At 38.7% G+C, this 25203-nt stretch overlaps 1 protein-coding gene across 2 annotated transcripts in view; it reads left to right on the plus strand.

Moving 5' to 3' along the window:
• The window catches only part of LOC128016734 (T-cell immunomodulatory protein), a 128304-nt gene that overhangs the window by 47059 nt on the left and 56042 nt on the right, over positions 1–25203 (plus strand). For both annotated transcript variants that reach the window (XM_052601445.1, XM_052601446.1), the window contains exon 10: positions 16464–16612. In XM_052601445.1, coding sequence (XP_052457405.1) covers positions 16464–16612 — 149 coding nt within the window. The remainder of the gene's footprint in view (positions 1–16463; positions 16613–25203) is intronic.

A 25203-nucleotide genomic window follows, 5' to 3' on the forward strand; every position in this document is an offset into this window, starting at 1 on the left:
GAGCAAAAAAATTAATGTCAAGCCCTGATTATGAGTATAAAATGCACTCCTACGATCAGCACTGGAGCTCCTCAGGGTTGTGTTCTCTCCCCATTGCTCTTCTCCCTCTACACCAGTGATTGCGCATCTAAAAACCCCTCTGTCAAGAAGTTTGCATACGACACTCATCAGCCTCATTCATGTTTGTTTTGTTTTTTTTATTAATCAGAAAACCATTACTTGTTTTATCAACCCTACAATTAAAATTGATTTATGGATTGTCTGACATTGATTGATGGTTTGATTGTTCTTCCAATAAATGGATCCCATAAGGGGCATTCAGGAAATCTTCCTGTATTCAAAGTATATATTATCCACTGAATATATGAAGATTCAAATTATGATAAAAGATTACAATAAAAGCAATAATAATAGTGGCATATGGTTATTTAGAGCTCATTGTGTTAAAGGGCTGCTGTGGTCTGGCAGCTCATGCTCTTTGCTGAATGTCAGCCTCACAGTAGAAGGCAGCGGTTATCTCTCTGCCCTCACACACACACACACACGCACACACACACACACACACACACACACACAATCTGCCTGTCACAAGCCTTGGGACCAGAGAGAAAGGGAACAACATTGGACGGAGACTAGTAGAGGGCAAGAATGTAAAGGGCGGGGAACACGTGTCAGCTTTTGTCCGCCTGCCACGGGTGCTAGTCTTCATCATCAGATATACTGAAAGAAAGAAAAGTTTGACTCTTTCATTATATTCTCATCTGTCCATCACTTTGTCTCAGTCCATTATTGGTCTTTCTTTCTTTTCTTCTCTGTTTTCTCCCCTTCCATTCTTTTTAGAGGACAGAAAACAACAAGCTACACTGGTTTGAAAGCGTTTATTCAGGACATGGACAAGACTGATATAAACATAGCAGCACACATGGTGTATTGAAAAGAGAATATAGAAGAAAACGAACACTTGACAAAAAGTACAGAATAACAAATGACACGCTTGTGTTATAGTCAAAGAACGCAGTCAATGATTTAATTGGCCCAGAGATGTCTCTCCTTTTAAGCATGTTTGTGTGGATGGGGGGATGTTTGCGGGTCTGCTCATCACACAGATATGCTCTCTCTCTCTCTCTCTCTCTCTCTCTCTCTCTCACACACACACACACACACACACACACACACACTCACACACACATAGTCTGCTAAATCAACTCATTCTCTCTGTTTTCCTTTCCAGCTCATCTGCTTAATATTGACATTGTAAACACATGTAACACCACACTCATTAGACTGATTGTCATCACCCTCGCACACATACACTTTTGGCTGGCTGTATAAATGGACACTTCAAAGTCACTTCTGTTTTAATTAAAGGTGGTGTGTGTAGGTAGGTTTTTGAATTTTAACCAGGCCAGGTTGATATTTCTGTTCACTTAAATGGTAGCCAATGATGTGAGTGTGGGGCAGGACTACCTGTGAAATGGATAAAAGGGTTGAATTTTTTTTTTCATTTGGTAATAACAGTGGTGCAGAAATTACCAACGGCAGCTTTTATAGTCACCATGAAATCAAAACTGGCAGATCATATTTGTTTATGGAATATTGCTAAGTGTATCATAAATTATATTTTAGCATTAATATACATCACAATAGGTGAAGAAAAGACAATTACTATTTCTTGCTGACTTTAAATGTATCTTTTGATACACCCCCCTTTGGTTACTGTTGCTAACTCAGACAAGCTTTACAGAATGTCTTATAGATAGTGGTTGACCGATATTATTATTATTATTTTTTTTTTGGACTAATATATAAGAAATGTTAAATCATTTAAAATGACAGCGTATTTTTCACAAATAAACAAATATTTAATAAAAAATATAATTAAAATGGAAGTAATCACTGTAACCAACAGGACACTCAGTATTCTGGGAAGTTTGTGTGCATTGGGAATCACTTGTTTTTCTTGTTTTTCTTACTAATAATATAAAAGCAGTCGTTATAATACTTTATTATGTACATTTTAACTCCTTTGTTTTAAAGCTCTGATCTGATTATAAGACAGACTTCTAAAGACAGCGGTGAGAAGAGGGAGAATGTGAGCACTGTTTACATGCTGATATTTGAAAAACTGCAAATATCGGTCAACCACTACTTTATAAGAACGAACTGGAGATTTTGAGATTTTCAGTAAGATATTTTCTTAAAATAGTACAAATATAATGGATCAAGATTTTTTGGTGTCTCTTACTTTAAATGGTCAAGCTCTTCAAAGTCTGGTGTATTCTGATTGACTGGGAATGTTTGATTCATTCATCAGCTGGGGAAAAAAAAACATTATTGAAAGTGATCTCAATGATATATTTCTCTGTATTGTATTTTAGTTATACACCTGCTGTGATGTAGACTTCACTGCTCTCATAGAATTAGAATTATTATAAAAACTTGATGGTTGCAGTTATCATTATAGTCATTGTCTTTGTTGTGAATGGCCTTTAGCCTAATTACCTTTTTTTAACCTGTGAAAAGGTCTCATTAGCACGTTTTTCAGGTTTAGCTTCTCGCTCTATAGAGCTGTTTTTCAGTAATCTTTGCCCTCAAATGCGAAGCTATTTTAGAAACACCCAAATTGTTTCTATCTATTTCCTGATGGTTGCATTTTGTTTACACCTGCACGCAATTCACCCTTTGAAAGATTTCAATGATTGCCTGGATTGTAGACATGGATTCTAGGCTCTGAAAGAATTTGAGAAAGGAATGACTTTGGAATCACCACAGAATTAAACTATCCCTTAAGCTGCAATGCAGCAAAGCGGCATCCATAAAACATGGTGTGAAAGAGTAAAGCAATTGATTGTCTGTGATGGTGGAAGTGAGCTTCTGTGTACATGTGTATTGAATTTCAACAGTCGTGAGGAAGTGAACAGGTGCTGTCTCTCTCTCAGCCCGGGATGTCTTACACTTATTAATTTCATTTTTATGTACTTCTTAATAGCAACTTTGTTTCCAGGTTGGCAGCATCAGCTGATTGTGGCAGGCCATGTATTTCATTCCTTTTTTCTCAGAGGAGTATAAATAATATTTACACTCACTCTAATGGTTTACAATCTGAATTCTGCTTGCACTGTGTGTGTGTGTGTGTGTGTGTGTGTGTGTGTCACTGTCTGGATTTTTGCTCGTCTCATTGAATATGTATCTTTGTGAGTCTGAAATCACCTAAAGCGTCAGTCTCTGAGCAGTTTGTTTAATGGTATTGATCAGTGTTCGTGTGGATGTGGCTTTGTATCTGACTGGTTCTTTTTATCATGGCACCTCTAAATGGTCAGAAGTAAATGTTCTGTGGGCAAAGCTACTAAGGGCTACATTTCCCAGACATCCATGTAGAGACATCTCCTGAGGAGGTTAGATTGGCCATTATCTGCTTAACCCATACAGGGCGCTGAGGCCTTCATTTAGTCTCTCACTCAGGCAGCTGGTGAATCTGTCAGCACTCGTGCCGTCCCGCTCCCCTCGTGTCACAGCACCACATGTTCAGCTTGTATGCTGCCACTCATGAGTTTTTAGTAAACCCACAAATTATTTGAATAGTTTTTAACATTATCTAAACCAGGGGTTCTCAAACCTCACCATGAAGTACTCCCAGCACTTTACATTTTATATGTCTCCATATAAAATGGGGTGCAGCATAAATGGGTGCCCACTGCTGTGTTCACCGTTTGTGTGTGTGTGTGTTCACTGCTGTGTGTGTGTGTGCACTGCTGTGTGTGTGTGTTCACTGCTGTGTGTGTGTGTGTGTTCACTGCTGTGTGTGTGTGTTCACTGCTGTGTGTGTGTGTTCACTGCTGTGTGTGTGTGCACTTTGGAAGGGTTAAATGCAGAGCACGGATTTTGAGTATGGGTCACCATACTTGGCTGAATGTCACGTCACTTTCACTTTCACTTTATATCTGACACACCCACTTCGGGTCTTGCAGTCTCCACTAATGAGCTGAGTTGAATCAGGTGTGATAATTGAGGGGGAGATATAAAATGTGCAGGGCAGGGGACAGGACAGGTTTGAGAAGCACTTATCTAAACTGATTAAGGGGGAATGTGTGCAGATTTGAATATGGTAAAATGTGCTAATGGGAGCTGAGAGTGCTGCGCACTTATTGGCAGCTGAAAGCGTTATCATAAATTTGCCATATCTGATGAGCAGTTCCTCCTAGAAACACAGCGCACAGAACTCAACAGAAATAACACAGATTAGTGCATTCTTGTCATTTGCGAGGCGTTAAACCTCCCCTATGGTTACTAGGCAGTTGGCAAAGTGTTCAGAAGGTTTTCTAGGGCTTTGTGTGTTTGTGCTGCAGAGTTTAAGGTATAACTGTGGTTAATGGTGCATTGTGGTACATGAGGAAACTGCAGTATGCATGCACTGCAATGTCTGATAGATCTGGATTTTAACCTTTGACTATTTTTGTGAAATTCTAGTTCGGTCATTCCTGTTTAATGTCATCTGAAATAATTCTGAGGAAATCCTCTGAGCTTTCCTCTAAGGGCACTGCACAGGCCGAGTCATTAGCTCTTTCCTTAAGTGACTCCTGCTAATGTTCTCTACTTTAACATTCACAAATGCTAGTCTGTTATGGGACAACTTTTGTCATGCATTTTGCCTTTGTTTAGTCAGTGAATGGGTATTTTTGAAAAGCTGATCTGGCACCACTGCAGTACGATTCAGCTCCTGTTTTAGTTTATCAAATCTCATACACCTCTGAAAGACATCCTGTACATATTAGGGGTCAAACAATTCCCATTGTTATAAACAAACCGTATGGTTCACCGCGCACATCTCATGTCTGACTCTTGTTAAGAGTGATTATAATTAGTCTCTGTTTTGACAGTTCGTCCTGAAGTAATGACATTTACTTCTTTTGAATCCTTAGTTATTTGTAATTTGTCTGAATAATATCCTATAAAGAGTGAAAACATCATTGGTATTAAAGATTTCTCACTAGAGCAGTGCTGGAACTGTTGAAATTAATATTGAATTGAATGTAGCTTTCTTGTTTTTGAGAATTACGCTAGGCAGTGTGATATAATGTCTGTTGCCAGTGTGACAATAATCGGTGACCAAGATAACAAAAATTTGACTGGACAAATTTTATATGTTTGTTTGTATATTTAATTAAATATCACAAAAATTCACAGTTACATTTTTATATCCGTAAGGACACGGCTTGATGGTTTTAAACGGTGAAAGGTCTTTTATTTAAAAAAATTAATAAAAAGTGTAAGGCAATTTAATCAATTGTAATTGTTCACTAACAAATAAAAATGCTGTCATCACCTCGTGCCATTCCTAGGGTTGGGTATCATTTGAATTTTATCGATTCTGTTTCTTTACAAACCATTTATTGGAGCTGAATACCATGAACAGAAATCAACAGGTTACAAAAAAATATGGACTCTTCAAGAACTAGATTCTGGATAATTTGTTTTGTTTTTTTCCTCAATGGAAGTTGTGGTTCTCTCCTGATTCTAAAAGGGGGGAAAAAAACGTTAGATAACTAAACAAAATCAAATGTAATTTATGGATTAAAGGGGGGGTGAAATGCTATTTCATGCATACTGAGTTTTTTTACACTGTTAAAGAGTTGGATTCCCATGCTAAACATGGACAAAGTTTCAAAAAATAAGTTGTACGTTTGAAGGAGTATTTCTGTTCCAAAAATACTCCTTCCGGTTTGTCACAAGTTTCGGAAAGTTTTTTTCGAGTATGGCTCAGTGTGACGTTAGATGGAGCGGAATTTCCTTATATGGGTCCTAAGGCTCTTCTGCCGGAAGAGTGCGCGCTCCCGTGTAGCAGAGCACTGAGAGGCTAAGCACAGACATTCATTCACTGATATGATTAACTTTAATGATTAAATGACTCCCTCAATATGTACTTGTTTCATTACTGGATGAATCCGCTTTCTTTAACAAATCTCTTGTATGATTCAAAGACAAATATATATTAACAGCCCCTTTTCCCCAGCTACTGGTGTAACAAAGTAGTGATAAATCTTCGTTTGAAGTGTCAAATTACTTTCCAAAGTAATTTCCTTCATGTGTGCAAACAGTGTTGTTGTGTTGCACACATGAAGGGACTAAATTATGAAAGTCTTTTATGCACACCAAGGTTCCATGAATTTGCTAAAAAAATACAGTAAACAGTGATATTGAGAAAAATAACTACATTTAAAAAAATACTTATTATTAAGCAGTAGTATTTTTGTGTAAAATGTGATAATTTTACAGAATTTTTGGATGAAGAGTATTTCTTTGAAATCGTCTTTATGTGAGAAGTCTTTGTTGTCGCTTTTGATAAATTTAATGCATTCATCCTCAATAAAAGTATTAATTTAAAAATAAATATGGCAAAAAAAGATTAAAGTACATTTATTTACACCTTAATGCAAATTACATGAATGTAAATTATTAGGAAACTTACCATCGCTATAGTAATCCTGTGTTAACCTGTCACCTCATTGCAAGCTGCCAGTTCAACAACACTAACTAGATCGCTCCCACCAGTATCATCAACAAAGCTTTTTCCACTACAAGCTATGTACACTATATTTGTATGCACTCATGAAGTGTCAAAATGGTGCTTAAGGCACCTTTTCACCCACCAACCACCACCACCAGTCCTTGCTTCAGCTTTTATTATTTACAAATTAATCACTGCCTGCAGGTGACCTTCCGTTCTGGGCATTCTCGCAGGTGCATGTGTCTATAGTATTTCTTCTTCAGACATAAACACTGCATGCTGTAATAACAGCCTGTACCCCTCCCACCTTTCCTGCCATCAACACCTCTGATCTGACATGCCTCTCTCCTGATTCTTGTACCACATTTCATTACAAATTGTGCGTCTCTCCTTTAGGGAGGCTAATGAAGAGGCTGTCTGTTGTAGACTCTGTTTCACACACAGGGAGGAATGGCATGCATTCTTCGTAATGCGACGAGCGATGAAGCTTTCTTTCTTCCTTTTTTCCTCTTGAAGTGTTATAAAGATGGCAGTTCATCAGACATCGCGCTTTCATATCATCTGTCAGTGGCACCTATTGATGTAATGGCACCTCGTCTGGTGTCTTCCCGCCGGCGAGCTCTGATTTTAATTTCTTGGCCTAATGAAGCTTCGCAGCTGGGATATGGGAGTGATGGAAAGCGTAGCTCGGCTAAAACAGGGACTTTTTGCGCTTTAGTAAACAAAGCCACGGGGATGGAGACTTGGCAATGCAAACGTGATGATGTCTCCCCGACTGAGGGAGGAAAATAGGCCATTTATATTCTGTGCACAGCATCTGCTCTAAGATACCCCATTAGTTTAGCTAAGGAAAGGCTATCATGGCTTTCTGCATTAAAGAGATCATTCTCTCCTCCTTCCCCTCTCCTTCACTTTGGCAACAATGATATAGTCTAATTCGCTGGCATTTTCAGCTGTTGGGTCACATGGTGTTTGCTGGGCTCATGTCGTCATATACACAAATGAGACACTTCAAATGATGTAAGTGCCCATAACATGACGAACTGTCATGTGTGTCATGAACAATGAGCAATAACCTATAAAACTGAAGTAATCGCTGGTGCTGAGGTATCCTATCATCCTTAGTGTCTAGAAGCTCAGGACGTTCCAGTGGCATTAATGGAGGTCTCTCCCAGCTGTTTTCAGCCAATAAACATCTTTAAGCAGGAAGCCAAATGAAAAATTAGCGTGTTTTCTGTGGTAGTTGGTTAATTACAGAGTGTCTCATTATCCTGGATGACACTGATTAGCTTCCAACTCTTTTCTGTTTGATTGGACATAAGTTTTGGTTGATTGAGTTAATCAGTAGAGCCGCTGATACATGGATGGGAGGCTAATTCTAGCAGAGTTAACTCTCTCTTCAGCAACAGGCCTGTCCTACCACACATTCACCATAAATTAACTGTTCCTCTCTTTCTTCTCAACTCCAGGCTTTCTATTGGCTCCTCATATCCATCACACACACTCTGAGTTGCCAGTTGTAGTTTTAGACATGCGAAAGTGTCTTTTTTTACAAGTCATGCCACATGTTCACTAGGGCTGTACCAGAATATTCAATTATTCAGTGGGTTGGCATTTGATTTTCAATTTTGAGATTCGAAAATGATTCTCATTCGCCTTTGATTATTAAACGCCCATGAGTGAATGTCATGATTCAGTTCATCTGGAAGAGAAGACAAAATTATGAAGACCTTAGCTGTGTTAGAGCACTTTGAATTGAGTGAGGACAAGACAAAGGCAGTGTGCCAGATATGTGATTTGAAACTGGCCTACCACGACAACACATCAAGTTTGAAAAATCACTTGAGTTGTGTAAGTAGTACGCATTTTGTAAGTATATTGTTGGTGTAAAAAAAAAAAACTGCTTTTCTGTTCCAAAAATACTCCTTCCGGTTTGTCACAAGTTTCGGAAAGTTTTTTCGAGTATGGCTCTGTGTGACGTTAGATGGAGCGGAATTTCCTTATATGGGTCCTAAGGGCACTTCTTCCGGCAGAGCGCGCGCTCCCGTATAGCAGAGCAGAGAGAGCACAACAGACTTCACTGATCAGAGCGAGAGTGTTGCGAAATGTCACAAAAGGAGTGTTTTTGGTTGCCAGGGCAAGACAACCCTGCACAGATTACCAAAAGAGAAACAGCATTAAGGGACCAGTGGATGGAGTTTATTTTTACAGAGCATCAACGGAGTTGTGCAAGTGTTTGTTCCCTGCATTTCGAAGATGCTTGTTTTACAAACAAGGCCCAGTTTGACGACGGATTTGCGTATCGTTTATTTCTTAAGGATGATGCAATCCCAACGAAAAAGGGTCACGATCGTGTTTTGGAACCGCAGGCGGTGAGTAAAACTGCTTAAAATATCTCTGCCTCCTTGTTAGTGCGTCCGCCTCCCATCGGAGACCCGGGTTCGAGCCCCGCTCGGAGCGTGTCGTTGCTGCTGCTGCTTTCGTTCAGTTTCAGCCTCGGGGTCTGATTCTGGATCATAAATAAACGGCTGAATCTGACTGTTAGCCATGGTTTATTTTGGATGATGGTTTTTTCCTCAAGGTAATGTCAGAGCCATTAAATATGTTTTTCAACGGCTCTGGGAAATGTCACAGCTTCCAAAGGCTCTCAACGCAAAAGCCTACTGGTGCTCGTGATTCTTTAGCTCCGCCCACACGTCACGCCTCCAGTCGGTCGTGTTTTTCCGGGAAAAATCGGTACAGACTATCTTTTTCTTATGAATATAATAAAACTAAAGACTTTTTGGAGTTATGAAGGATGCAGTACTACTCTATAGGTGCTCAAGATTAACAGGATATTGAGTGAAAATGAGCATTTCACCCCCCCCCCCCCCTTTAATAATAATTTTCTATATTAAAAGTATTGCTCTTAACAGACCTGTGTGTTTTGTTTCACTAGTGCAGTGTCCGTTCTCAGAGCCCGCATGAGGCGCGCCACTTCTGGCTCTCGCTGTTCTGTAGTTTATTCATTCTGAACGTGTCGCGTCTCCATATTGCACCAAAATGCGACACTGCACTACCTTGGGTTTGCAGAAACATGCCCACCATGCAATCAATGGTTCTCGACATAACAAAATGCAAACAGACACACAGAGATTCCTTCCTTTATTACACTGTCTACACCGGACACAACAGTTGTCGCACCGTGCTGGAACAGCTACTGTCTGTCTACACTGGACACGACAAAGCGACCGTGGAAAATCATTAGAAATTTGCATCAATACGTCATACATAGAACGCAGCAGCAGTTTACTTTCAGCCACGCCACACGCATCCAGTGTAGACCACATAATAGGTTATTTTGCTGCACTGCTCACGTCAGGTGTAGACATGGTGTTAGAGAGGAAGAATATGTTCAGCCCTCTCCCTCCGAAACTTTGAGTATGTGGTGTTGATTACTAACGAAGCTTAGAAGGTATTCGGACCAGCCCTAATGTTTACCTGATCAGCCTCAATGAACTGTCAGGTTGATGTTCACCACAAACAGGATGATAAATGTGCAGAGTCTTTGTTAGAACGGCCTGACTGATTCTCAGATGAGCTCTCACATCCTTTTAAACAATGAGTGGAGTACACAGGCTCTCTAGGCACCTGTCAGAGGGTCCAGGTCTATGTAAAGCAGATGATGGGAAATTCTCTCTCGGTTGTATGGTGGCTTAAAGCATAATCTGTTTACCAGTCTTATTGGTTATTGATTTAATACCTGTTCACATTTATTGATAAGCAGGACATTTTGCCAGGCACATCCCATCTGGCTTATTTCTACATCAATTCTGCATGGTGCCTTTTACATCCCTCCCTATGTGACCCTGCCAACCTCCTCCACTCCTCCGTCAGCATTAGGGTTGAGGGATGCCAGCGCATTGTAGCATTTGGACCAATCAGACACACAACTATTTGTTGTATTTAACAAATAATATCTAATGCCCCCTCATCTAACCAAAGGGTCTATGGACCCTTCCCCCAAAATGCAACCATCACCTCAAAAAAAAGAAAGAACAGGCCTCTGGTTACATATCAACCAAAGGCACACAATCTGATAACACTAGGTTTACGGCTCCCAGGAATGTGGCAAAGCAACTCTTAATTCAAGTCTCTCAAAAACAGACACATAATGCTCATAAAAACGGAATCTTCTCTAATTAATTCACAGAAAAACCTTTCTTTGAATTAATTCACGTATACTTTAGGGCATTGTGTATGTTGTTACTAGGGCATTGTGTATGTTGTTACTCTTTTTTGTATTGTATATGTTTTATGCATGCTCTTGATGGATCACTAGGTAATATAACCTCATCTATATGATCTTTGGTATCTATGAGTTTGTATTTTTATGATCTAAATGAGAATATATATTATATGTTGATACATATGCAACACATTCGTTTTATAAGAATCTTAAAGATTCTTCTCTTGACCCCCCAGATCTAATTTCATATACAAGACACCATAGTCACAAAGAGTTGTAAAACTTCCTTCCAAAAGATACCATTCCTCATTGGCTCACTCAAATCCTGAGGGTGTGACATTGTCATCTTATACTGTATAGATCATTGATCACCAGATCAGGGCGTTTCTTTTAGATTCAGAAATTCCAGAAGAAGTTGCTGAGCTAAGAGCCTTAAAAACCACCCTAAGCTTGCGCCAGGCCTTCAAGCCTTGACTTTCCATTCATCAAGATCCTCTAATTCGAACTGGTCTTTCTCATCAACTCACTTCAACAGAGACCAACTGGAGCCCCAAAGGGCATCAGGACTCTTTTTCAAACAGGCGAGACGTGCAAGTATCAAACTTATCAATTGATACATTAAGTATCATATGCACCTTTTACAAAGGTGTGTTTGAACTAAGAAACTGATATTAATAAAGTCTTATATCACACTTGAGATTGTTCATTGTTTGCTCATAACTGAAGTGCCTATTCATGCAGATTTTTGCTACATGCTCTGAGTGTTATTGTACAGTAAGAAAGTTATTTTCCTTAACCAGGAAATTAACGTTCTTAGAATTGACAGACAGTTGACACTGAGAGGTCAAGTAAATACTTACAGTGGATCTAAATATTTATAATTAATCATAACTAGTTATGATTGATTATTCATATTTCCCCTTTTGAGCTGATTCACTACAGCATGTAGCGTCTAGGCTGTGCAATGGTACAGGTCGACACTGCCAGGCTGGTTTGCTACCAGCAGTCTTCATTGGCCAGCAGTTAATGCTGCCAACACCTATTCTCAATGGCAGCTGGTTCGGGTTATTTTTAAACTTTTGAAGGATGTTTTCAATGTAGATCAAACCTGCTCATATTCAGACTTACTGTCTACATGCCAAGTTTGGCACATGCTAGCAGCTATCACTTTCATCGTAAAGCAGGACATGTCTCACCATCCAATGCTCAATACCGTTGCTGGCTCAATCATGTCTTAGTCTTTTGTGTTTGCTGTTTTTCTCTCTTGCCTTTCCTTAACCTTCTAAAGGCATGTTCATTCCACAAAAACTGTTTGCTGTAAAAATTTGGCATGATAAAAATTTTGAATGAACAGCTGCTAATGTGTCTGTTCAGACCAATACAAATATTTGCTTGTTGTCAGTGCAACTGGTTATTTTAAGGAGAGGTGTTGTAATCTCTTTCCCATCACACTACAAAGGAAGCTGGCAAACCAATAAGATTCACATGTACAGAGACACTGCTGTTACATAAAACTGTGACCTGGAGGCACTCACGAATGGACCATTTTGCTAAACGACAGTGAATAACAGAGGAAAAATCCAAAGCAGCTCTGCTGTCTCTGTACTCTTGTATTTGGTGTTATTTTATCAACAGTACCAAAAAAAAAAAAATCAGAATGGCTTTTGAAAACCTGTGTGTACTGTAAATACTTAGTAATTTCCTCTCCATGACAAGTGGGTGTCTGTTTTTTTTCTGGTTTAGGAGTCCTTGATACTCCTTGTGGAGGATGTTAATGATTGTCTTCTGGACAACTGTCAAGTCAGTAGTCCTTCCCAAAATTGTGGTTGCATTTTCTAATCTAGCCCAAGAAGTACCCAGTATTTATACTCAAAATTTATCTAACTAATCAAGCTCAAAATGGAATATTCAAATTTGTTGAGGTACTGATTTTTTTATTTTCCTAAGCTGTAAGTCGTAAAAAAAAAATAAATAAAAAAAAACCTCTTGAAATATTTCAGTTTGTGTGCAATGAATCTAGACAATAAAAAAGTTGGCTTTATATTATTAAATTACAGAAGAAATAAAGACCTTTTCCGTGATATTCAATTTTTTTTAGATTTGCACCTGTAGGTATCAGCTTGAAGGACTTGAGTAGACCCATTCTGTGTTTACCACAATGTCAGCCCACAGCCTTGTGATTTCCATCTACCCTCCCTAATAAATCAACAAGACTTAGCATTAACCGGCAGTCAGCACTGATATAAGTTAATTTACACCAGCAGACACGGAGTGATGGAAGCCGATTTTAGATGGCCACGAGGGCAATGACTGTTTGCATAATCATTTCTATGTGGAATGAAAAGAGTCTTCAATTCAGAGTAATTCAGCTGGGAGTTAAAGCCATCCTGTGTGAGTGGCTTCTTGAGAGAATAATAAGGTTTTGTTTTTGTATGTGAAGCATTTTTGTAGTTCTTAATAGTAGAATGGGTGTAAAGGACTCTGGGATAGCTCACACACACAGGAACATAACCGAATGTGTACATGCATTTTATAGCATCTCATACCAGCATGTACAGTACACCCACTCAGAGTCTTTTATAAGGATAATTTGTTTTATTTCAGCATTGAGGTCCTTAACAATAATGGCCCTAGTTTAGAAATGGTTTGCCAAGCATTTTCAATTTAAAACCCTGTCAGTATTTCCACTTTGTTGTGATGAGTCATCGGCAAGTGTGCCCATAAGCTGTCATAACATCTCCTAACCTTTTTTAACAGCCCATCAGTCAGAACTGCTTACTTAGGACCTTTGGTGGGGGTTGAGATCTGGCTCAGCAGTACTGTGGGAGGGAAGTGCTCCAGGAGCTTAAAAACCATTAAACATTCATTAATTTGAGAGAGTGAAAGAATAAAGAAAGCAAGAGGGAAAACAGGTGAGAGAGGGAAAAATAAGAGTAAACATAGGTCAGTGAACTGAAGATGTGTCTTTCTTGGTTGTCATTTATTCAGCTCATCATAGAATATCTGGCAGAATGAGTTCATTTATAACCAAGTAAATTTAATGTTTTCATAGTTGGCAATCATGAAAAAAAAACTTAACATTTAACCATTACAAATTGTGACATCATGTAACTCAAGGATGGTTTTGTGAGTTGTCTCTCCACGCTCTACCACAATCTCAACAAACCTTAGATTTTCCTTACAGATCCAATTGTTATGTTTCTAACTCTGAAAGTTAACTATTGTTATATCTGTAACAATGTATATATATATATATATATATATATATATATATATATATATATATATATATATATATATATATGTTTAGCGGTTTAAAGGTTAGTTATTGTTATGTCTCATCAGGGTTTTACAACTCATCATATCATATCGGGTTTGCTGAAAGTGACCAGTAACTTTTTACTAGTGGTTGACTTGGGGACAAACATTGTATTATTGCTACTCTGTCTTACTGCTGCCTTTGGTAAAATAGACCATGGTATCCCTATTTATCTTCTGGAACATTAGGTCTGCATAGCCTTATACTGCTTTAGTTCTTGTCTTAAATATAAGAACTTGTTCAGTAGTTTTGAGCAAGTTCTCCTCATTTTCAGCTCTATGGTTAGTGGGGTTCCTCAGGGGTCTATACTGAGTACACTTTTTTAATCTTCCTCTTGCAAGTATTATTGGGCAACATAATATTACTTTTCACTTCTTTGCTGATGAAACTCAGCTATATTTGCCTTGGAAAACTGGAGACTCCCTCCAGCCTTCTCTGAACTGCTTCAAGGACAGTCTAGGTTATCAAATAACTGTCTCCAGCTCAATAATCATAAAACTGAAATAATTATTTTGGTCCCCTGGGAATGAGATGTTGACTGGTTAATGAGCATGGTAATCTTTTTCCTTCAGTTTTGCTTGAGGTAAGAAATTTGGGTGTCATTCTTGAACTTTGAGTTAAACACATTAACTTTTTTCAAGAACATTATTAATGAGCTACAAATCGCTTCTAAATGTTAATCATTTTTGTTTTATTTGTCTATCTTGGTGTTGCTCAATCTTCAGAAGATTCCAGAATGCCAGAATGTTGCTGCATTGCTGTTAACATCAGCCAAAAAAAAGTCATATCACTTACATTTTAGTCCCCTTCGGGCTTCCTTTTGATTTAAGGATATTGATTTAATGTTTGTTTTTAAAGCCCTTAATGATCAAGCCCCATCATACATTAAAGATCTTATCTTCCGTTATCCTCTGCTCATCTGGCAGATCTTTAATATCTTCTGATTAAGAAGAAGACTCTAGCATGTCCCACGATCTTATCTAAAATTATAGGCTGATACAGGTCTTTTTGGTCGCTGACACTAGCCTATGGAATCAGCTAACTTTCTCCTTCAAAGTTAGTAATTGTTTTAAATCTAATCTAATGGCTTGAAGGTTAGCTACAGTGCTATGTCTGTAATGTTTAAAGGTTAGTTATTGTGATATATTTGGCAGTCAGTACTTGTTACATCTCCAGCAGTTTTAAGGTTAGTAATGTTCTCCAATTTATTTGAATGTTTATGTTTTCGGATTGTTATATAGTTTAGTTATCATATCTTTAATTTTTTGGCTATTGTGAAGATTTCGACTGTTTGTATGTTTTGTTATTGTAATATCATTAACTGTATGAACTTCAAATCAAATATTGTATACCACATTTTAACAGAAATAGTCCTAGAGAATCTGTCAAACACTTAGCGGGAAATGGTTCTGCAATGCACACAGACATTGCAGGACTCTCACCTTTACTGATAATGAGGTGGCTAGCCTACCGTGCACAACATGACTCACAATCTTGACATCGGTTCTCTTTTTCAATGGAGAGGAGACTAACATCAGTTAGTTGTTGCTTTAGAGATATTAGTAATATTAGCTTTAGACATATTTTGTTCAAAAGCATTTTTGCCTAATCCACCTTCTGCATTTCTAATTTTGTATGTGTGCCGAGGGCTAAGAGAAAATCTTACAAGCAGCCATTACAGAATGCTCTGCCTTCTTTCTCCTGCATTCTCTCTTTTTCACTTTCTGACTTGTGTCCATCTCCCCCCTCCCTAAATATCTCTAGTAATCTCTCCCTCCATCTCTCGTGTCTGTGTGCCTCTATCTGGATGCAAGCATGCAGAGATGCACCTGACTCTCTGTTTTACATTCACGAGTGAATAAAAAGCCTGTAGCATCTGCACTGGTGCAAATGACCCAACCCAGAGACTGAGAGGACCATAATGCCACACTCCCTGGTGTGCTGCTTTGCTTTGGCTACTTTCAGTCCTCAGTTTTTTTTTTTTTTTTTGACGAGGTTTTCCACAAGACCTGTTAAATGTGACTCGTATCAGACCGGTGAAGCACCTAACTGACGCAATTGCTTAAAACATCCCTACCCTGACAAATTCATCATAACATCAACACATTTTATAATTTAATGTTATATTTTGTTACTTTAAAAAAAAGTATTGTGCATTAGCATTAACTTTGTTCAAAGTTTCACAATATTTCACAGCTAATGTGCAGTAACATATATTTAAAAAAATGTATATGTGTACTTCCTGCATTATACTTAATATAGCGATTCATGTCAAGGGCCACATTGAACTATGGTGTGAATATAGTTACCTTTTTTATAGAACTATATTGTTTTCTTTTAGTTTAGCAGTGATCTACACTTGTAATAAATGCCAGCTGTTGTAACCGAATCGTCTTTCTTTGCTGCTTCAGTGGGTGCCGGTGCTGACAGACTTCAGGAGGAAGGATTCTGTGTGGGGATTTGTGCCCTCTCCAGACTTTCCCATCACCTTGCACTTAGGAGACTACAACCTGGATGGCTTTCCCGATGCCCTCGTCATCCTCCGTAACACCAGTGCTAGGTAAGATGGCATCAGAGATGGCTTCCCAAAATCTGTACTCAAGTACAAATTATGTTGTTTATTTATAATAATAATTATGCAAGTAGAAGCAAAAGTATTGATGCAACTGATTATTAGCCCAAGAGGAAGAGAGCATCCAGTGAAATCACTGCTCAAATAAAGATTACTGTTTACATCTAAAGCATAGGTGAGGATAATGGTGAAAAAGTGTATAAATGGAGATGTTATGAACTATGAACATGTTTCATATCTCACTAAAACACTAGATTTCCACATCGTCTTGAGATAGATATACCAGACACATCTCAATATAAAGAGTAAAATACTTTACTTGAATGGAGGACCTACTCTTTTTTTTTTTTTTTTTGTGACGACCCGCCTCTCGGAGGCAGTGACTTCTGTGTTAAAAAGTGAATCGCTGAGTCAGTCTCTTTTCAGCAAGATTTATAGCAAAAAAGGTTTTTTGTTTTTTTTATCAATATTGAATCATAGAGAAAGAACCTGTATTTCTTTTGCAAGAAAAACTCTCAGCACCATATACCTTTCACATTTTTAAACCTAGCAAGTAATGCTTAAACATTTTGGCAAAGATAAAAGTATTTTACTTCCTAAGAAACAAACCAGGGATAAAATCTAACCTTTAATACTTTTCCATTTTATCCAAATAATATGCTTTTGATAACACAGTAGCTGTTTTTCAAAGCACTGCAGCACTTTTTCCTTCTCTTTTGTTTCTCCTTGAAAGAATTGAAACCTTAAGTTGATTGGTTTCTAGGATGATCCTGATAAAGCAAGAATTTGGGAAACTCTCTACACTTGTAGGGCATTTTATGATTTCCCTCTCCACTTATATTTCTACATGATCTTATTCCACCTTCTATCTGACCATGCTGCATTTATGTTGAATATTAATTTGCTTATGGTTGTGACATCAATTTCTGAATTATCAGTATTTGCAGCTTTCTGTAAATGGACTGTGGAGATCATTTGCATGTTTTGGAGTATGCCTGTCATGCATCAAAAAAAAGATTTGGTTTTCCATTGAAAAGCTTAAAATAGCATGTTTACATCATACACTCTGCAGTCACTCTTATGTTAACAGTGAATTAATGGCAGGGCAAAGGTTGGCTGAGTGTTAGCTAAGTGTTACCATCAACAAACATGATAGAGCAGGTGCCTGTGAAGAGCCAGAAGCTTGTCGCCCGTCTTCGATCTGGCCTGACCTGAGTGAGGACAGGCAGGCCTGAAAGAACAGCAGGAAGGGCATGGATGGATTAACAGCCCTCTGATTGAGATAAGATACTAGAGAAAACAAAGACAACTTCACATCGCCCTGAAGGGCAGGAGCTTTGTGTCCAGACTCAGAGGATCACATGTGTCAGTTTAGCCACACACACAGAATCCTAGAAAACGCTTTTCTTTTGTATGATCTGCTTATTTTTGCTCTTTAGTCTATGGTCTTCATGATTAATACATTAGGTTGACCTAATCTTTAAGTCAGTTGAGGCTTAACCTTCTACTGGTGTCATAAGGCTTTAGTGTTGCTGTAGTCTCCTCTAATCACCCCAGAGCCAATCTCTTCATCAGCACTTCCATAGTAATCAGGCAACATGCATCCAGAGACCTCAGAGATACACCAGAGTGTGTTCAATCGGCCTATTGTCATTACCGTCGCCTCTTAATGGCTAAGATGCCAAGGAGAGTGATTTGATTCTCATCAGCCAGGAGCTGGATGTTAAAAGCTCCTATCCTCACAGATGGCCACTTTCTTATCTCCTACTAATCTGTGCTTGGATCTCTCTAAACCCTCCCATGAACCTTCTCGTTAAAGACCGCAGCATCTTTATATGAATCTTTGCTCTTGTCGTGGTTTACCCAACTTTCTGCAATTAGATCATTCAGGACACACTTGGTTGCCTTTTTTCATTTCGTTTTTTTTTTCTTCTCCTCTTTCCCGTTTCTTTTTTCCCACTCTTGGTGGAATCACTTTAAGTGTCTTGCTCCTCCAGCTTTGGCTATTCAGTCGAATAAAGCTTATTCCATAACTGTAAAATAATATAATAATATAATTTTTTACTGATTGAATGTGTATTTGAATTTTGATCCGAGACCAAATCAGTATATTTGAATAAAATAAAAAAGGCAAGATTTAGTGAGCAAATATTTTTCTATGCTGAATATAGGGGTCTAGTGGTTGTCTGAAGGGGGCTGTATGCATGTTATCATGAGGTCAGAGGAAACATGTTGACATTTGATGGATTTAGATTAATAATGTTGTACCAGTTTCTTTCTTTCTCTTTTCCCCAAAACCCTTTAAACGGCTTCCGGCCCATTTTGTGAACAAAGGGTGTCTTGGTTTCTGAGGTGATAGTGTGTCGGAGTTGGTGAGTGAGTTTTATTTTATTTTTTGAGCAAGCAAGCAAGCGAGTGGGTGGGCGGGTGATAGTATACCCAACCAGCCAGAGTCATTTACGAAGTCAAAACCATTTAAAATTGAAATGAGAGCTACACACTTGTTTTAAATGAGGCATGCATAGTCTTCAGCAGATAGGGCGAGTGTAAAGATTTATACTGATCTGAATGTTTCAGGACCATCAGTTGATCAAAACTTGTTTGTATAAAATTCTGTGTTTCATCTTTATTTTCTCTTTATGGGTTCTTCATCTCTCCATCCTTTTCAGCTTCAGTCTGCCTCATCGGCCTCTCTCTCCACTCCTCATAGGACTTCTGTCACTAAGGCCCAATCCCAATTCCATTTTATACCCCTTCCCCTACCCCTGTGCCTACCCCTTCACCTTGTCCCTTGAAACAGAGTGTCAAGGGTTAAGGGTGAAAATATTACTACTATGCTGTCACATGTAATCATACGTTGCCAATATTTGAGAAAAGGGTTTAAGCGATTTCTAATTATTGGGGGGATTAAGGTGGTTATCGCCCTGATCAGACATGAAAATATGTTGTGGTACTGTCGTGCAGTCTATAATAATAGGATTTCAGCAAATATTAGCGATTTTTTGCAAACATTTCCTTGAGTAACCTGACCATTAATATGTACTCACGATATAATGTAACAAAAAACAAATGATTACTTTTTGTTAAAATCTTTATTAATGGCAAAAAAGCATTTATGGGTCTTTTTGTTCACTCAGTGAGCCATATTGCCGAGATAATTCATATCCATTCGTTTGAAGTGTGGTCCTGAAAAATCTTCATTTGAAGGGCTGTCTGGCCCTTCTCCTACCCCTCCAACCAAAAGTGAACTGAGACACCCCTACTCCTTCACATGAACGCGTGAAATGGAGCGGTAGAGGAAAGTGGAAAGGGGAAGGGCTAAGGGAATTGGGATTGGGCCTTAGTCTGTGTAGTCTATCACATCTCTCGCTCATATCCTCTTTAGGCAATATAAGATAAAGGGAAGTCATTGGTAGATGAGGTGAAGATGCTATTTTTTACTTATGTTGTGCTTTCTCTTACCAATTTGAAAGTTTCCAATTCAGTCTGAAATTGTAGATTTTAAACCATGATCGTGCTTGGGTGGAAAGGAAATTTTAGCAGTTGTTACATTTATGAATCATATCATCAGTCTTAATTTTGAAAGTTGCCGTTTTCTTTTCCAGGTCAGTCTGTTTGTGTGGTTGAACAGTATCCTGGATGTATTTTCTTTTTTGGCTTGCAGAGCTATCGGTGGCATTGTTGCCTTATCCACCATAGCACAGTGTTTAAGGGATTGTTCACCCATAAATAAAAAATAAATATTCATCATTTACTCACCCCCATGTTGTTCCAAACTTTATCTTCTCTGGAACAAAAAAGGAGATATTTTAAAGAATTGTTTTTTTCTGTAAAATTAATGAAGTCATTGGAACTGACTATCGCTGTATGAATTTGTTACGCCCCTCACTAAAACATTTTTATTTTTCCTCAGAAGAAAGTAAGTCATAGCGGTTTGGAACGACATGAGGGTGGATAAATTATGACAGAATTAAATTTTTTGGGTGAACTTTGCCTTTAAAATAATATTTTGCTTCTGTATTTTGATGTATTACTGAGTAAAACAGGGTATATATTTTTTTTATTTATTATTTTGTCCTGGAATTGACTTGACTTGTTCATATCACATTCAAATCTGCCTCCTGGTCTTGAAGCAGAGAGCAGTATTTAGACTGTTAGATGCCCCTTCTATAGCACATGGGTGTGTGTGGACGTACCACTGACTGACTGCTGGAGTGGTAGCATTTCTAGGCGGAAGTCAAGCCTCGGTCATCACTGACCACATGAGTCCAGTTGACATGCTGACACTGATGTGGAGGAGCTCTGGAGGAGATTAAGTAGCTGTATGTTTCTCTCTACCTCTGACTCAAACAACCCCATTTTATCCTCTGCTGTGTATATAGAGAGATCATTTTGTGATGATGTAATTCTCTGTGTGTCACTTTCTGAGAACATGACTGTGGGTAAGGAAAAGCGGAGTAATGTGTGATTTTCAGCTGAAACAATGTCAACATTTCGAATTTTTTTTTTGTTTGTTTTTAATTTATTATGCTTTTTTTCTAGATTTATTTATTAAAATAATTATTGAGGCATATTGAAGATGCTAAAGTTACCCAGAAAGTGAGTTTATTTTCTTTCTTTCTTTCTTTCTTTCTTTCTTTCTTTCTTTCTTTCTTTCTTTCTTTCTTTCTTTCTCGTCAGGGTTGCTATTTGATTAATAATGACATCATAAACAATGGCAGGTCTGTAAGTCTGCACAGATCTACATGTTCTTTTACATAATATTTTGCCCGCCTGTCTACTGTAAATTCACTGACAAAATGTTTACTTTAATATCTTGCCAAGGCAAGCATTTTGACCACAAAATTTAATATGAAAAGTGAAGACCCAGAGCAGCTGTCTGTCCTGAATTGAGTGTCAAAGTACCAGTACTTTACATCTAATTTGCTGCTTTAAAATACATTGACACGTAATCTTGATTTACAGTTACAGAATTTCAGTCTTGCCCAGTTCGGCTACATGGAAAATAGCTGCCTTGGGCATTGCTAAGATATCTGCGGTGTGAAGGGACTTGCCCAAAATTGAAATTGCTACAAATGCATGCACAGAGCACAGTTTACACACATTTACTATGGGTGTTTAACAGTGCGACTAGGCATGACTACAGCCATCTCAAGAAAAGAAAGTGTGCATTCCCTTTCCTGTCATTTTCTTCCACCTACTCCTTCTGTGTCCTCCTTCAGCTTTGTTCTCCCTCACTGTTGAATTCACCCTTGGTCTGATCTTCGGATAGAGAGAGAGAGCAAAGATGGTTGAGAACAGCTAAGCAAGCATGCTTTTCAATCTTCTCTTTATCAGCAGATTACATGTCAAATACTTGGCCTATCTCCTGCACACTCCCTTCTTTTCCCATTCGGCTCCAGATGAAATGTAGAGCGGCAGAGAGCTTGGTCATCAGCCCTCTGACACACCAATACAATCACTTTAAGAGGGCTAAGAAGAGGACTAGCTTTGTTCATCTTCACACTACTCCGCTAACGTAGAGTTATTGTTCACTCAGTGTAAATAATGCACAATCACAGCCTCTCGGCCTCATTAGAGTTCTTTAGATTTTCCATGAATCCGAATCTTATGATCTCATCATTAGCAGCAGTGTGATCTTGTCCCTCTGATACAGCTTTGTTAAGAAGTTGTGTAATCGTTTTCCACTCAAGCATTCTGCACTGATGCAGAGATTAACCGTCGTGGTTGCCTCAAAAGCGAGAGAGTGACCTCTGACCTCAGAGCTGAGGGTGAGATTATGTATAACAGCAGTGAGACCGCTCCATCGCCCCTCATTTTCATGCGTATGGCGAGAACGTTGTTTAGCCTTACATAACCTCAGCACACAACGTTAGTTTTCTGGAACGTATCCAGCATGTCAGGATTTTTCCCTCCTAATGTTCACATTCAGATTCAGCTCAAGTTATATAGTTGGCTTCTTAACACAAAGAATGTTTTTTGCTCTTATTTGTTCTTTGTGCATTAAATACGACTGCAATCAGCTTTCCAGTCTGATAACACTACATCCGTCAGAATTTATTGCTGTCATGAACAAAATGTAATTTTCTTACCTGTATAGCAAAACTGTGTATTATTATTTATGTTTGTATTAATATTTCTATTCTGCAAGGGTGCGTTAAATTATCAATAAATTACAAGTTATATGTTTTTTGTAGAACGTTATAATGTTACACAGTATATAATACAGGGGGTTCCAAAAGTCTGAATCCAGTTAGTTATTCTCAAATGACCTAAAACTTAACAAAATGTTTTAAGAAAATTGCAAAAAAAAAAAGAATTTTTTTTTTTAACCCTGCCTGTTTGCCATACTTACAAGACAAAACTACGTATCAAAACAAGGGATAGTAACAACTTAGGCAGTGTAACCTGTGGCATTTCACCCTTTTGATAATGTCCCTTGAATACAGTCTCTTAAGCAACATTGTTAACTATATCGCTTTGATTTTGTTGACTGTGCTATAAATAATTTATAAAAAAATATATTAGGTTAAGAGGGGAACAGATGATGAAAATGTTTAGTTTTCAATTCATTCATTATTTATTCATATCATTTATTAGTCTCTCTCCATCAGTCTTTTTAAGAGGTACATATCGCAACATTGAGCTCCACTCTGCTTTTGGCACAAAGTTAACCATCATCCGGAAATGACTTTTTTTGTGTCTGAGCGAAATCGAGAGACACACATTAGACAGCAGCTCATGAGAGTAAAAAATGATTATGGTGAAAAGATAAGGGCAGGGAAAGGAGTTTGTTTGTGTGTTAAATCAAAAATTAATTAGATTTGTACACAGAAACAAGTATGTTAGTGCAATGTATTTGTGTATATATGTCCCTATACTTGTCAGTGACTGTGTCCCTATGTTGGCTTGTGTGTTGATATAGAAAAAGGGAAAATACATTTCCATTGGTGCATGCTGAAGTCTCTGGCTGTGGCTGAACACGATTGAGTTTGCTAAAGGCTACTCCTGTTACTCAGCTTATCCCGTCAGATGCGCCAAACTCCTCCAGCAGCCAGCAGCCCCTCCTCTACACACAAGAGGGCAATTAACAGGGTGTTTCCCAGTTCCCTCATGCTCCTCTTTTGCTACCTCTCTCTTTCTCTTCTATCACTTTGCACATCAAAGTCATTCTCCCGCCATGCAAATGACCCACTCGATGGGACTGCCGCTATGCTGTGGGCTAATAGTCCCATTCCTGCCCATTTACGCTGAAAATTAATTAACGTTCTGCATCAACAGCCTCAGGATGCCAACCAGAGCTTGTCAGGGAAGAGGAATAATGCCCTGATCTACAACAGAGATATTTGGAGGGCCCAAAGTATGTAAAACTGAAGTTTTTTTTAAATGCCAATTGGCCGTGTCCCACCAATGAGGCTAGACATCATCTCCGCTCCTGTTAAATCCTGCAGACCTAATGAATTTTAATGTAAAGGACACCATTGAAAATCTAATTTATTTTCATTTGTCAAATCAGATAGTATCAGCAGAGGAAAGCACAGCTAAACAGCCGGAGGGCCGCACTGAAAATCCATTTTGCCGTGTACGTGAGGATACGCCAGCTCCAGCGCGGACAAGAGAGTAACCAGGCCTTTGTTAGTCTATCTCTCTCCAACTCTTGTCGCTCTTTCCTACCCAGCAACAGAGCTGCCAAAATCACTTATCTGGTGATTAGGGTGGACTTGATCCAGATGTTACAATTATGAAGTGCTGGATCACATTTTATCCAGCATCTTTCTGACAACTCTATCAAGGATCATTTCATGGCGGTTCAGATGTAGAGGAGCTCTCGTGAACACATGTCGGGTGTAGAGGTATGAGCTGATCTGTAGTCAGGCAGCAGGTGGATGCCCATCTTGTGGTCCAGCAGGTGTGTTCTGGCTTAGCAGAGACTTTATAATACTCTCAGTCTCTCTCTATTTCTCTCTGTGTGTTTCTGAACTGCTCTAATCACCTCTCTGCTTCGGTGTGCAGGTGCAAAAACAGGTGATGCCTTTATCTTAAAAACAATTGCCTCTTTTATCGAAATGGCAAGAGTTTCTACATCCACATTATGATTTCTTCCATTACAAGTGGTCCATCTCCTCCTAAACACTGTATCTGCTATATGAACCGGCTTGCTTAGTGCAATCCACCAATGTAAGGTGAGAAATGAACAGAAGAACAGTCCCAACCACCAGCCATTATTCCCTGAAAAACACATGTCTTTACCCACAGGAAGCCCCTGCACAACTCATCGAGCAGTATTACTTTTCAAAACCACCTGCTGGGGTGAAGTATACCTTTACAATGTTTAGAAGGGGCCAGAGAAGGAGAAAGGGATGGAGTGATCAACCATTGGTCTCCGGAAGCACTGAAAGCTGCGTGAGAAGAGAGGAGAGAAATCAGAGAGATCCATTAAGCTGAGCTAATACATGTACAGTATAAATGAATGCCATCAAATGCACACTTCATGATGTCAGGATTACCTTTTTATAGAAGTGCTTGAGTTTTATGAGGGACAAGACAGAAGACTCCCATGAGGAGTGTGGGGGAAGACC

The sequence above is a fragment of the Carassius gibelio genome, chromosome A7 (assembly GCF_023724105.1).
Source record: "Carassius gibelio isolate Cgi1373 ecotype wild population from Czech Republic chromosome A7, carGib1.2-hapl.c, whole genome shotgun sequence".
NCBI lineage: Eukaryota > Metazoa > Chordata > Actinopteri > Cypriniformes > Cyprinidae > Carassius > Carassius gibelio.